General features: G+C 45.7%; 1 protein-coding gene across 2 annotated transcripts in view; it reads left to right on the plus strand.

Annotated features, from left to right (window-relative positions):
- The window catches only part of LOC140408621 (lipopolysaccharide-responsive and beige-like anchor protein), a 1704725-nt gene that overhangs the window by 252814 nt on the left and 1438171 nt on the right, over positions 1-13740 (plus strand). For both annotated transcript variants that reach the window (XM_072496077.1, XM_072496078.1), the window contains exons 26-27: positions 4326-4453; positions 6430-6537. In XM_072496077.1, the coding sequence (XP_072352178.1) occupies positions 4326-4453; positions 6430-6537 (236 nt within the window). The remainder of the gene's footprint in view (positions 1-4325; positions 4454-6429; positions 6538-13740) is intronic.

The following is a 13740-nucleotide window of genomic DNA, read 5'->3' on the forward strand; positions in this document are numbered from 1 at the left end:
AATCCAACTCCGAAGGTTAAAACTCCTAGTTGGGAAGGAACGCACATTTTAGATCAGGTACTATTACAAAAAATTAATAATTTTTTAAAGGAAGGTGCAGTCCCAGAGGTTTGGCACATAGCTAACATTGGTCCTAATAAGAAGGAAATTAGGATGTGCCCAGGGAACGGAAATCCTGTCAGCTTAACATCTGTGGTAGGGCATCCCTACCGCAAGCAGAATTAGAAAAATACTTAGCAACCAAAGATAAAATAATGAATAGTCAGCATGGATTTCAGAAGGGAAAAAGCTGCTTGCCAACCTCACTGAATGTTTGATGAAGTGATAGAGAACAGGAAAGATTAATGTAATAGATGTAATCGATCTAGTTTCCCAAAAGATCTTTGATAAGACGCCACCTAATAGTTTAAGAATAAAGTCAGGGCATGTGGAGACGAAGAACAATAGAAATGTTCTGATGGAAGATCAAACGTTAACTCTGTTGCTTCTCCACAGATGCTGCTGGACCTGCTGAGTATTTCCAGCATTTTCTGTTTTTATTTCAGATTTCCAGAATCAGCAGTATTTTGCTTTTGGAGAAAGGTCGGAATGGATAGATAATTAGCTACAAGGGGGTGGGGTTGTAGGCAAGATGGAATTGTACAATATAACCTGTGGGGAGCAGTGAATGACAGAATGCAGCGTCAGAATTTCTGAATTCACCTGTGCTTGTGACAAATCCTCAAGCTGCTATCAGATTCCACAAGATAATGACAATGAATGGCAACAGTGTGCATCAAAATCATGTTGGCCAATATAAATCAGTGTTGTATATAATATATGAACACCAAGCAAGGTAGAACCCTAATTTAATGGCTTATATGTTCCTATTTATGTATATAGACTTTTAATTGGGATGCCTTTTAATTGGGATGCCTTTTAAATGGGCGTCTATTAATATTTTAATTTTATCCCTGTAATTATTCTGTGTCTCTTGTTCCTAGTTGGTTTACATTACTTGGTCTCTCCTAACACTTCTGCATCTCATTTCCCCTGTTGCCACTCCAATGGACTTATCCAACATTAGTTATCCTGATAAAGTGTTAGTGGCATTTATGATTAATGGCTGTCGGCCACGTGCAAGGGTCACGAGTTAACCATGTAATGTGGAATTGGAGGCTTGTGAAAGATTTCAGATCCCCTTCCTTGAAGAGCATTCATGAACCAAGAGTCTTTTGCATTCATCTAGAAAGGCTATTGGGGCTCTGGTTTGGCATCTCATTTGAAAAATGGCACCTCTGGCACCTTTATTAATGTATGCGCTTTCCTCTGTGATAGGTATTGAATCCACAACCTTCTGACTCTGAGATTTACCTAAGTTCATATGTGAATATATTGAAAGAATAACAGTATAGTTTCTTTTTGTATGTGAATTATATGCAACATCTAGGTTTTGGTTCTCCCACCATGACCTGCCTGCAGCCTTTAACACAGTTGACCATGGCAGCTTCCTCCACCTCATCCCCACTGTTATCTAGCTGGGTGGGATTATTCTTGCCCGATTTTATTCATACCTGTCTATCTGTAGCCAGCATACCTATTGCAATTGCATCTCTTCTTCCCATGCTCTTCACATGCCCCATAAGGAATCCTTAGCCTCCTCCTTTTTCTCAACTACATGCTGATCCTCAACAGCATGATCCAAAGCACTGCATTAGTTTTCACATATAGGCTGACATCACCCAGCTCCCCACCACCACTGCCTCGCTCAACCCCACCACTTATTATCACATTGTTGGACAGATTATCTGACATCTGACAGATTATCTGACATTGGATGAGCTGAAATTTCCACCCATTAAATATTGGAAATACTGAACCATTTGTTTTTAGTCCCTGTTCCAAACCCCATTCCATAGCTACTTGACTTAATTCCTCTCCTTGGAAACAGTCTGGGATTAAGCCAGTTTGTTCTCAACTTTGGTATCACATTTGAACCTGAGATTCGCTGTTTACTGTCTATTTTCACCTCCATAATATTGCCCGACTTCGTCCCTGCTCCAACTTATCTGATGCTGAAACCTTCATTCATGCCGGTGTCAACTCTAGATTTGAATTTTCCAATGCACTCTTGGCTGGTCTCGCACATTCTACTCCCCACAAACTTGAGGTCACCCAAAGCTCTGCTTCCCATGTCTTAACTTGCACCTAGACCAAATCACCAGCTATATTGGTTTCCTGTCATGCAATGTTCTGGTGTTAAAATTCTCATCCTTGTTTTAAAATCATTCTATGGTCTCGCCACTTCCTATCTCTGTAATCTTTTCCAGCTCTACAACCTTCCGATATCTGTACTTTTCTGTGGCCTCTAAGTCTGGCCTTTTGAGCATCCCGGATTTCAATTGGTCGACATGCCTTCAGTTGTGTAGGCTCTAAGCTTTGCATTTCCTCCCTGCACCTCTCTGTGTCTCTACTTCGCTTGCCTCTTTTAAGATACTCTTTAAAACTTGAGCCTTTGACCAAACTTTGTCATTTGATCGTATATCTCCTTTTGTGGCTTGGTGCCATATTTTTTTTTTATAATGCTCCTGTGAAACACCTTGATGTTTAATGACATGAAAAACTCTACGAAAACATAAGTTGTGGTCACTCCTTAAACCATGATGTGAGAATGACTGCTAATTGCAGTAATATTGTCCACTGAATTTTATTTTGGCTGGTTTTGAGCTGCACTTTGTGCTAAACTTGTTCCAATTAGTTATTGTGTTTTCAGGAACGTTGACTCTGCTTGACTTTTTTTTAATTGAGTATAAAGTTTATATGTAATTTTAAAAAAAAAAAGTTTGTGCATTACCATTGTTTTGCACTTTTTGTCTGTGTTTCAGTCACCCGCAAGGTAGAGAGAGCAAGAGATAGAAGCTGCTAAATTGCACCTTAGACATGGCAAATTCTAACTGTACCATTCACCAAGCGGAATGCAGATGAGAGCTCACACTCCGATTGAAGACTGAATTTGTGAGGATTTAAAGTAGGCTGGGAGATTTGCCTAGCTTGGCGGTAGAGGAAGGGATCTACACCATAACTCTCAGTGAAAGGCAGTCCTGGGATTAGAAAAAACCCGGCTGGGAAAGTAAGAACGAAGAAAGCCCTTGGGATCTGAGAATTTTAGCTTGGTTCCTGGAGGTTGAAGTGGTCACTTATGGCTATAAGACTGTCCCTTAATGGAAGATTTTTGATTGTGCTGAAAGTGCGATGGGGCATTTCTTTCCTATAGTCTATTTATAAATTGCCTACAAAAAAGGATAGGGTTTAGCTAATACTGTGTTTTACCCATTTGTTACAGTAAAAGGTTTAAAATCTTGATGTGTCATTCTTTCAGCTATTAACTGGGAATTTGGATTGTATTGTATTTGTTTATTGTCACATGTACCGAGGTACAGTGAAAAGTATTTTTCTATGAGCAGCTCAAACAGATCATCAAGTCCATGAAAAGAAAATGAAATATAAAGAAAATACATAATAGAGCAACACAAGGTACACAATGTAAATACATTGAATTTCTCTTTAAAAGTTGTCGGCCTCCATGATGACGATAACACCATCTGTATGTTTTTCCAAAAGACATGATTCATTTACAGACTCCTGTTTCAGGGATTATGTTGTAGATGCTCTGGGTGTGCCAAAAATACATGATTGAAACTCTGAAATTTCATTATTCGGGGAAGAATGAATAACTTGCATTCCTTTACTTTTTTAAGTTGCAATACCTCATTTCTATTCCCATGTAATTTTGCAGATTGCTGTCTCAGCACTTAAGCATTTGATAGCAGGTGAAGCTACCCTTCTGATTTCCTTCCAGCGTATCTATGATGTGACTATAATATGGAGATTAGTATGAAGATTGAATGGACTTTGGAAGCGGAAGATTGGAACTGCCCTCTCACTTGCAAGGTTGAGTTGCATGTGGAAGCAGGCAGGAGATTGGCAATATTTAAGAGTTACATGAAAAGCTAGTGTGGAAAATGTGGTGAACCACTGTTATTGTAGTTCCACTGTTGTTCCACTGTTACTTACAGCGCTGTTACTCACTGTTACTCACTGTGTTATATATTGTTGTCCTTCTGTGGCTCTGCCCCACTGGGTGTTGTATATGGTTGACTGATCTGTAGCCCTGTCTCCAGTCTGGGTTCAGCAGCAGAAAGGCTACATGTGCTAACAGTGCTATAATTGCCACCTGTTTTCTTTTGATTCATGTAAAAATAATTTTCTGTGCTGGTATTTTGAGATTCATACCTAAAAGAATGTCTTCTGACATCTGACTATATTGTCTCTCCTTTAAATGGCAGTATGCGCTGTGGCAGTCAGAAACTGTTTGGAATGTCAGCAAGTATGTCAAGCAAAAGCTGGTGGTGTCAGCGCAAAAGCTCAAAAAACAATGCAAAGCCTCATTGGAAGTGCAAAGTCAACAGCCAAGGCAAGTGTTTGGTTTGTGTACAGAGTCTGACCCAGATAAATTAAAATCTTTTTCATTTGTTCTCAAGATAACTATTGTGTTATGGTCAGGTGAGAAGTGGTGGAATGACTCCCCTCTCTTCGCACCTCTCAGTTGACTGCAACAGGTGTTTTTAAAGGAATTTTCTTGAGTATTCAACTGTTTTAAACACTGTGACTGCACAAAGCACACACACAGGTTTTCTTGTAAGTTTTAAAAGAAGAGAATTGTTTTTATTGTATTTAACACCTGTCCTAAATAAAATATTAAAACGTTTGCATGCATACAAGCATGTAAATTACAAAATGGGAGACAAAAAAAAGCCGTTTGTATATGGATCCTGTAGATTGATGACTTGGGTGGCTTCAGACTGGGCTTGATGGTCTTTCCTGCTTCTGCACTAAGACAATTTAATGGTGTTGATGGATGATTTCTGCCTTCTGGGGTCACTGGCTGATGGATTGATATTTAAGATGCTGCCTATGGCATGAAGCTGGTTTTTAAAAAAAACAATCGAGGCACGAGCTTGTAGGATGTGTGAGGGAGAGTTTCTGCTGAGGGTCTTTCTGACCGGTCTAGAAAGAAACAGTTTCTTCAACACAGAGGGTTAGCTTGCTCATTACATTATCTCCCCTCATAAACTGACCAGTTACTGAAATGTGGTCATAGCAAGCTGGTTCCAGGTCCAATGTTTAAAAATGATGAGATTATGACCTATGGAGTTCCATTGTCTTGGTCCACACCCAGTTAATTACACAGATTATGTCTGGATGTTTTGTGAATGGTTCAGGATATGGGCCATTCACACTCACAAGTTGATTTTTTCTGGTCGGCTACTTCTAGATAGGCTTTGTAATTTGTAGGATCCAACTAAGTGAAAGTTCTGCTGTTTAAGTCACTTAAAATGCTGTTGTTCAGTCTTTTAAAATATGTTTAATCATTTCAACCCAACCAATGGTCATTTTTAATATAAACATGTATTTAATGCATTTCTTCACAAATTAATTTCACAAGACAATTTTGAAATATGATGGCATGGCATTGTATATAACATCAATGAAAGTTGCCATAATCCCAATGACCATAGGCTGCTCTCTTTTGAGAGAGAGCTGATTGGTGGTGATTTAACCTGAGGGTTACCACAACTGAGGTGAGGGGCAAGGTTGTGAAGGCTGGGCCTTGATGGATAACCTCAGTTGGTACAGGAATTGAACTCGTGCTGTTGGTGTCACTCCGCATCACGAGCCAGCCAACTGAGCCAACCAACCCGCATAACACCAATAGGTGCAGCTGAGGTACAGCTGAATTACACAGATTTCGGAAGTTAAAGAAAAAGAGACACAAATGCATTTGGGGTTTGGGTACTCGACTCCTTCCCAGACCCACTGAACAGTTGAGTTTCAGTCAGTGTCTCCGAGGAGATGACCAAAGCAAGTACATAAGAGTTTCCTGTTCATTTAGTATTTGACTGGCTAAGAGTTGAATCTGATCTGTAGCAGTTGGTTCCTGCGCATAGGGATTCACATTTTAAATGTGGGTTGGTGAAGAAAGAGTACAACTTATTCTTGAATTGTAAAAAAAAAAAAGTCAGGTATACTGGTCTGCCCATACACTGATTGCAGTCAGTCATTGTCACCTGATTATTTACTTCAATCAATTAATTGTGCTGATGGAAGTAAAACTGAGCATTCTCTCTTCATCACCTCCCCAGGACCTTATTTATCTGGATTCAAATCAAATCCTCAAGCGTAGAAGGATCTTGTTTGAACAATCGACCACCCAGTTTGTAACTCCAAAGGAGGATATATTTGATAAAAGGGGAAGTTAACCGAGGAAAAACTGTTCAGTGTTAGATTTGTCACAAAAACTTTTAAATTTCAGAATAAATTGTCTTGATTTCTAATGTGCTTTTACTTGCAGAGTATGGTTTGTGACAACTTTATATTTGTTCATTTTAGAATTCTGTTGATGCTGTAACAGGTGGTATTTCACCAGTAAGAGATCTTGACCGATTGTTGCAAGATATGGATATCAATCGACTTCGAGCAGTTGTATTCAGAGATGTTGTAAGTTTCACCTTGTGATTTTTAAAATCTATTTCTTTCTTGCGAAGCAATTTTTTCAACCAATTACAATGAACTCCTAAAAGGAGCTGGCTTGTTTCAAAAGGTTGTGTCAAAAACTCAACTGTTTTACTAATGTCTTTTGGTGAAGGGAGCCTGACATTCCTACCAGGTTAGACCTACATATGCCTTCATTTCCAAATTAGGTGGCTCTTATGAAGTGACCTCAGGGTGCTAAGGAACATGTAATAAATGAAACCTTTCCATTGATGCCTGAGAACAAATTTATAAATATTGTTCAGAAAGCATTGGGTTCAAATTATGGTGGTAGGCAGTTTCCGATTAGATTTAAATCACTGATGGTAAGACAAGTTACTGTTTGTGTTTTTTGTGATCAACGGGGTGCCAAATGGAGGTTAGAACAAAGGAATTTTGCAGAACTGGCACTTTATAGCTTTTATTATGTTTCTGTTACTGTGAATTTAAATGATATTGGATAATCAGTAGCTTGTGCACTCATCAACTTGCCGGGAAGGGTTATGATATGGATTTTCTCCTGCCGTTCCCCACATATTTGGCCACCTGGAAGAAGTTTGAGGCAAAATTTGTTGATGGGAAGGAAATTGAAATTGCAGCAATTGGTTATCGGTGTTTGTAAATTTTGTAACGGAGAAATATTTAAACATCTGATTTTCCTTAACCTTTTCTGGTGTTTGAATACTGCATTTGGAGCAGATGGGATAAGGCTGAGATTCAATGAACTAATTGAAATTTATCAGCCATTTATGGGTGAATGCATGGCTTGTCCAACTGCACATTGATGGGTGCATGCAAATACAGGAATTGAAGCCACATTGTAAGTTCCTTATTAACAACAACGAGCATTAGGAACACATGTATTGCTGCAATCAAGCAATTATTATTAAGGCTGTCAGAGTTTTTCTCCACTGTCGTCATAAATGATCGACTGCAATGGGAAATCCAGCTTTTTGGGAAAAGAAGTTGTAATATTTACACTCTTTCTGAGCCTAGCCACATAATACTGCTCTGACGAAGCGAAGCCATATTTGTCTTGAAAAGTTTTTTTTGTTTTTTAAAAAAATGTTTATTCAGAATTTTTCAACAAAAATTTTCAACCCCCCCCCCCCACCAACAAAAGAAAAGAAAAGTAACAGAACAGGACATAAACATATCAATCCAACATAATACAGAACCCGTACAATGGGTTCCTCCCGCACATATTGACTTTCCCACATGTTTATGTTTTTCCCTTTTTCAAGTGCCCCTCGGAAAACACCCTTCCCCGCCCACCCATATACCCCCCTCCCGAAAGAGACCCCGCCCGCCTCCTTGGGTTGCTGCTGCTGCTGACCGACCTCCATCTAACGCTCCGCGAGATAGTCTAGGAACGGTTGCCACCGCCTGAAGAACCTCTGCGCAGACCCTCTCAAGGCAAACTTTATCCTCTCCAGCTTAATGAACCCTGCCATGTCATTTATCCAGGCTTCCACACTGGGGGGGCTTCGCGTCTTTCCACAATAGCAAGATCCTCCGCCGGGCTACCAGGGACGCAAAGGCCAGGATGCCGGCCTCTTTCGCCTCCTGCACTCCCGGCTCGTCCGTCACTCCAAATAGTGCTAGCCCCCAACTTGGCTTGACCTGGACTTTCACCACCTTAGACATAGTCCTCGCAACACCCCTCCAGAACCCATCCAGTGCCGGGCACGACCAGAACATATGGGTGTGATTCGCCGGGCTTCCTGAGCACCTCCCACATCTGTCCTCCACCCCAAAGAACCTACTCAGCCTCGCCCCTGTCATATGCGCTCTGTGAATAACCTTAAACTGTATCAGGCTAAGCCTGGCACACGAGGAAGAGGAATTAACCCTACTCAGGGCATCCGCCCAAAGACCCTCTTCAATCTCCTCCCCCAACTCCTCCCATTTGCCCTTCAGCTCCTCTACCAAAGCCTCCTCTCCTTTCATCTCCTGATATATCACCGACACCTTGCCCTCTCCGATCCATACTCCCGAAATCACCCTGTCCTGAATCCCCTGTGCTGGGAGCAACGGGAATTCCCTCACCTGTCGCCTCACAAACGCCCTCACTTGCATGTACCTGAAAGCGTTTCCTGGGGGTAGCCCAAACTTCTCCTCCAGCGCCCCTAGGCTCGCAAACGTCCCATCGATGAACAGGTCCCCCATTCTTCTAATCCCTCTGAAAGCTCTGAAACCCCCCGTCCATCCTTCCTGGGACAAACCGATGGTTACCTCTGATCGGGGACCGCACCAAGGCTCCCATCGCACCTCTGTGTCGTCTCCACTGCCCCCAGATCTTTAGCGTTGCCGCCACCACCGGACTTGTGGTGTACCTTGTCGGCGAGAACGGCAGCGGTGCCGTCACCAGCGCTCCTTTGCAGGACGCCATCTCCAACCTCTTCCATGCCGCCCCCTCTCCCTCCCGCCACCCACTTTCGGATCATCGCCACGTTGGCTGCCCTCCTCTGTCCCTACTACGCTCCAGAAACGCGCTCCTTACCCTCGGGGTCTTGTTTGCCCACACAAAACCATGATGCTCCTGCCTACCCTCTTAAAAAAAGGCCTTGGTGATCATAATAGGAAGGCACTGGAACACAAAAAGAAACCTCGGGAGGACCATCATTTTAATCGACTGTACCCTGCCCGCTAGCGAGAGTGGCAACATTTCCCATCGTTTGAAGTCCTCCTCCATCTGCCCCACCAGCCGCGTCAAATTAAGTTTATGTCGGGTCCCCCAACTCCTAGCTACTTGGATCCCCAAGTACCGAAAGCTCCTTTCCGCCCTCCTCAACGGTAGGTTGGTCCTTCCCTGGTCCCCTGGATGCACCACGAAGAGCTCACTTTTCCCTACATTGAGCTTATAGCCCGAGAAGTCCCCAAACTCCCTGAGGATCTGCATGACCTCCACCAACCCCTCCGCTGGATCCGCCACATACAGCAACAGGTCGTCTGCATACAGCGACACTCGATGCTCCTCTCCCCCTCAGACCACCCCCCTCCATTTCCTGGACTCCCTTAATGCCATGGCCAAAGGTTCAATTGCTAATGCAAACAACAGGGGGTACCCCTGCCTCGTCCCTCGGTACAGCCGAAAATACTCCGACCTCCGCCGATTCGTAACCACACTCGCCATCGGGGCTCTATATAGGAGCTTAACCCAACTGATAAACCCCTCCCCAAACCCAAACCTCCGCAACACTTCCCAGAGATGCTCCCACTCTACTCGGTCAAAGGCCTTCTCCGCGTCCATAGCTGCCACTATCTCCGCCTCTCCCTCCACCGATGGCATCATAATCACGTTTAGGAGCCTCCGCACATTGGTGTTTAGCTGCCTGCCCTTTATAAATCCCGTCTGGTCCTCGTGAATCACCCCCGGGACACAGTCCTCAATCCTTGTAGCCAGCACTTTTGCCAGCAACTTAGCATCCACATTAAGGAGCGAAGTCGGCCTATACGACCCACATTGCAGTGGGTCCTTATCCCGCTTCAGAATCAAAGAGATCATCGCCCCGGACATTGTTGGGGGCAGGGTCCCCCCCCTCCCTTGCCTCATTGAAAGTCCTCACCAGCAACGGGGCTAACAGGTCCACATACTTTCTGTAAAACTCAACCGGGAACCCATCTGGTCCCGGGGCCTTCCCTGCCTGCATGCTCCCCAGTCCTTTAATCAGCTCCTCCAACCCAATTGGCGCCCCCAAACCAGCCACCTCCTGCTCCTCCACCCTCGGGAACCTCAGTTGGTCCAGAAATCGTTGCATCCCCTCTTCCCCCGCTGGGGGCTGAGATCTGTACAGCTCCTCATAGAAGGCCTTAAATGCCTCATTTACTTTCACCGCACTCCACACCGTAGTTCCCCTGCCATCCTTGATTCCACCTATCTCCCTCTCTGCCATCCTCTTACGGAGCTGATGTGCCAGCATCCAGCTCGCCTTCTCCCCATACTCATACGTCGCCCCCTGTGCTTTCCTCCACTGTGCCTCTGCCTTCCCTGTGGTCAACAGGTCGAATTCCGTCTGGAGACTTCGCCTCTCCCTGAGTAGTCCCTCTTCAGGGGCCTCTGCATATCTCCTGTCCACCCTTAGGATCTCCCCCACTAACCTCTCCCGTTTCCTGCCCTCTCTCTTCTCCCTGTGAGCCCTGATGGAGATTAACTCTCCCCTGACCACCGCCTTCAGCGCCTCCCATACTATCCCCACCTGCACCTCCCCGTTGTCGTTGGCCTCGAAATACCATTCAATGCACCCCCGTACCCTCCCGCACACCACCTCATCTGCCATTAATCCCACATCCAAACGCCACAAGCGGGCGTTGGTCCCTCTCCTCTCCCAACTCCAGTTCCACCCAGTGCGGGGCGTGGTCTGAGATGGCTATGGCCGAATACTCCGTTCCCTCCACCTTCGGGATCAGCGCCCTGCTCAGAACAAAACAATCTATCCGGGAGTAGGCTTTGTGTACGTGGGAGAAAAAAGAAAATTCCCTGGCCAGCAGCCGGCCTCTTCCCCATCCTAGATCTGGAACGATCTAATGCTGGGTCCAACACCATGTTAAAATCCCTCCCCATTATCAAGCTTCCTACCTCCAGGTCCGGAATGCGCCCCAACACACGCTTCATAAATCCAGCATCGTCCCAGTTCGGGGCGTATACGTTTACCAATACCACCCACGCCCCCTGCAGCCTACCACTCACCATCACGTATCGACCTCCATTGTCCACTACTATATTCTTGGCCTCAAACGACACCCGCTCCCCCACCAGTATTGCCACCCCTCTATTCTTCGCACCCAGCCCCGAATGGAATACCTGTCCTACCCATCCCTTTCTTAACCTGACCTGGTCTGCCACCTTCAAATGTGTCTCCTGAAGCATGACCACATCTGCCTTCAGTCCCTTTAAGTGCGCGAACACTCGGGCCCTCTTAACCGGCCCATTCAGGCCCCTCACATTCCACTTTATCAGACGGATTGGGGGGCTTCCCAACCACCCCCCTGCCGACTAGCCATCTCCTGTTTTAGGCCAGTCCCGTGCCCACGCCTCCCGCACCCTCCAGTCCCCCAGGCGGGGGACCCCCTCGGCCAATGCAGCAGCAACCCTGTTCCCCCACCCCCTCCCCTTCCCACTCCCCCCGCTAGATCCGAATCTAGCTCTTTTGCTCGCCCCATAACACTCCCGTAAGTCAGCTGACACCTGCTGACCCTGGCTTCCCCCGCCTTCCCGTTGAACCCCCCCCCGGGTGTGGAAATCCCCCCTCCTCCTCCTCCCCAGCAATCGGTGTGCGCTCCTCCATCTCCCCCCTCCGTCCTTCCCTAACGCGGGAAAAAGCCCGTGCTTTCCTGAGCCAGCCCCGCCCCCTCTGGCGCAGCTCCTGTTGCGGCCTTATCCCAATCCCCCCATCCCCGGGCTTCCCCTCCCTACAGCACCGGTGCCCACATTCCCCACAGTCTCCCCATCAGATCACTTCCCCCATCCCCATCCATCGCCCCACCCGTGGAACATTCCTTGCGCATATTTAAAACCCTGTATACAACCGACATCCCCCCCCACAACCATAAACCCTCCGTTTGAGTCCAACTTTTCCGTTTGTATAAAGGTCCAAGCCTCCTCAGGCGTTTCAAAGTAGTGGTGTCGATCCTGAAATGTGACCCACAATCGCGCTGGCTGCAGCAGTCCAAATCTCTCCCCCTTCCTATGCAGCACTGCCTTGGCCCGATTAAAACCAGCTCTCTTTTTTGCCACCTCTGCACTCCAGTCCTGATAGATTCGGATCACCGCATTCTCCCACCTGCTGCTCCGTTCCTTCTTGGCCCATCTCAGGACACACACTCTGTCCACGAAACGATGAAACCTCACCACTACCGCCCTTGGCGGCTCGTTGGCCTTGGGTCTCCTCGCCAGGACCCGATGAGCCCCAACTAGCTCCAGGGGACTCTGAGAGGCCTCCGCACCCATCAGCGAATGGAGCATCATGCTCACATATGCCCCGGCATTGGCCCCCTCCACCCCTTCAGGGAGACCCAGAATCTGAAGATTTTTCCTCCTCGACCTGTTCTCCAGGTCCTCGAATCTTTCGGCCCACCTCTTGTGCAGCGCCTCGTGCGTCTCCATCTTCACCGCCAGGCCCAAGATCTTGTCCTCGCTCTCAGTGGCTTTTTCCCGCACCTCTCGGATCTCTACCCCTTGGGCCTTCTGGGTCTCCTTCAGCCCCTCGATCGCTGTCAGCAGTGGCACCAGCACCTCTTTCTTAAGCTCCTCCACGCAGCGCCTGAGAAACTCCTGCTGCTCCGGACCCCATGCTGCTCGATCTCCACCCTCCGCCATCTTGTTTTTCCTCCCTCGTTTCTTTCGCTGCTCCAAAACCACATTTTTTACCGCTCCACTTCTGGTCCACTCCATATACTATGGAAGGGGGACCTGCTCTCACCTTCCCACACGGGAAGTCGTTGAGAAATTTCCGTTGGGGCTCCTCTGGAGAGCCCAAAAGTCTGTTCTAGCGGGAGCTGCTGAAATGTGCAGCTTAGCTCCGCATCGCCGCAACCGGAAGTCTGACTTGAAAAGTTAACCTATTTCTCTCTCCGCAGACACTGCCAGGATTGCTGAGTATTTCCAGCATGAACAGTACTTTGCTTTTACCATGATAATACTGTTGCTCAGTATTGCCGACACCTGACAATATATGCAAATACACTACTGCCAGCGATTGAGATCAGCGGGCCATAGTTCCACACTTCTTACAGGGAGACCATTTTATTGTCACCAAAGGTGGTTCAGGCTTTCCATGTGGAAAATGATGACTGTGATAGGAAGGAAAAATAATAACTCCGTGACTATAATTGCATTAATGAATAATTGGGTTTGATTATTTTTCAAAAGCATACCAAAATATTAGGATATGTTATTTTTCATGCTTCTATTTAAATTGTGTATAAATTTATATGTGGGATTTTTTTGAGTAGCAAATACAAAACCAGCTGCTCTTAAGAACTGAAATTGCATAAATAAGAGTAATTTGTGTATCACAATCAGTCATTGATAGATTTACAAATTGTGATGTAGAATTCAAGTATTTGGCAAATGGTGTATGAGAAATAGCATTGGATTCAAGCACATTGTGATCTATATACTTGTTTTTAACTTTGATTACCTATTTCAATGAAATTTACTCTGGAGTA

Source organism: Scyliorhinus torazame, chromosome 3 (assembly GCF_047496885.1).
Source record: "Scyliorhinus torazame isolate Kashiwa2021f chromosome 3, sScyTor2.1, whole genome shotgun sequence".
Lineage (NCBI taxonomy): Eukaryota > Metazoa > Chordata > Chondrichthyes > Carcharhiniformes > Scyliorhinidae > Scyliorhinus > Scyliorhinus torazame.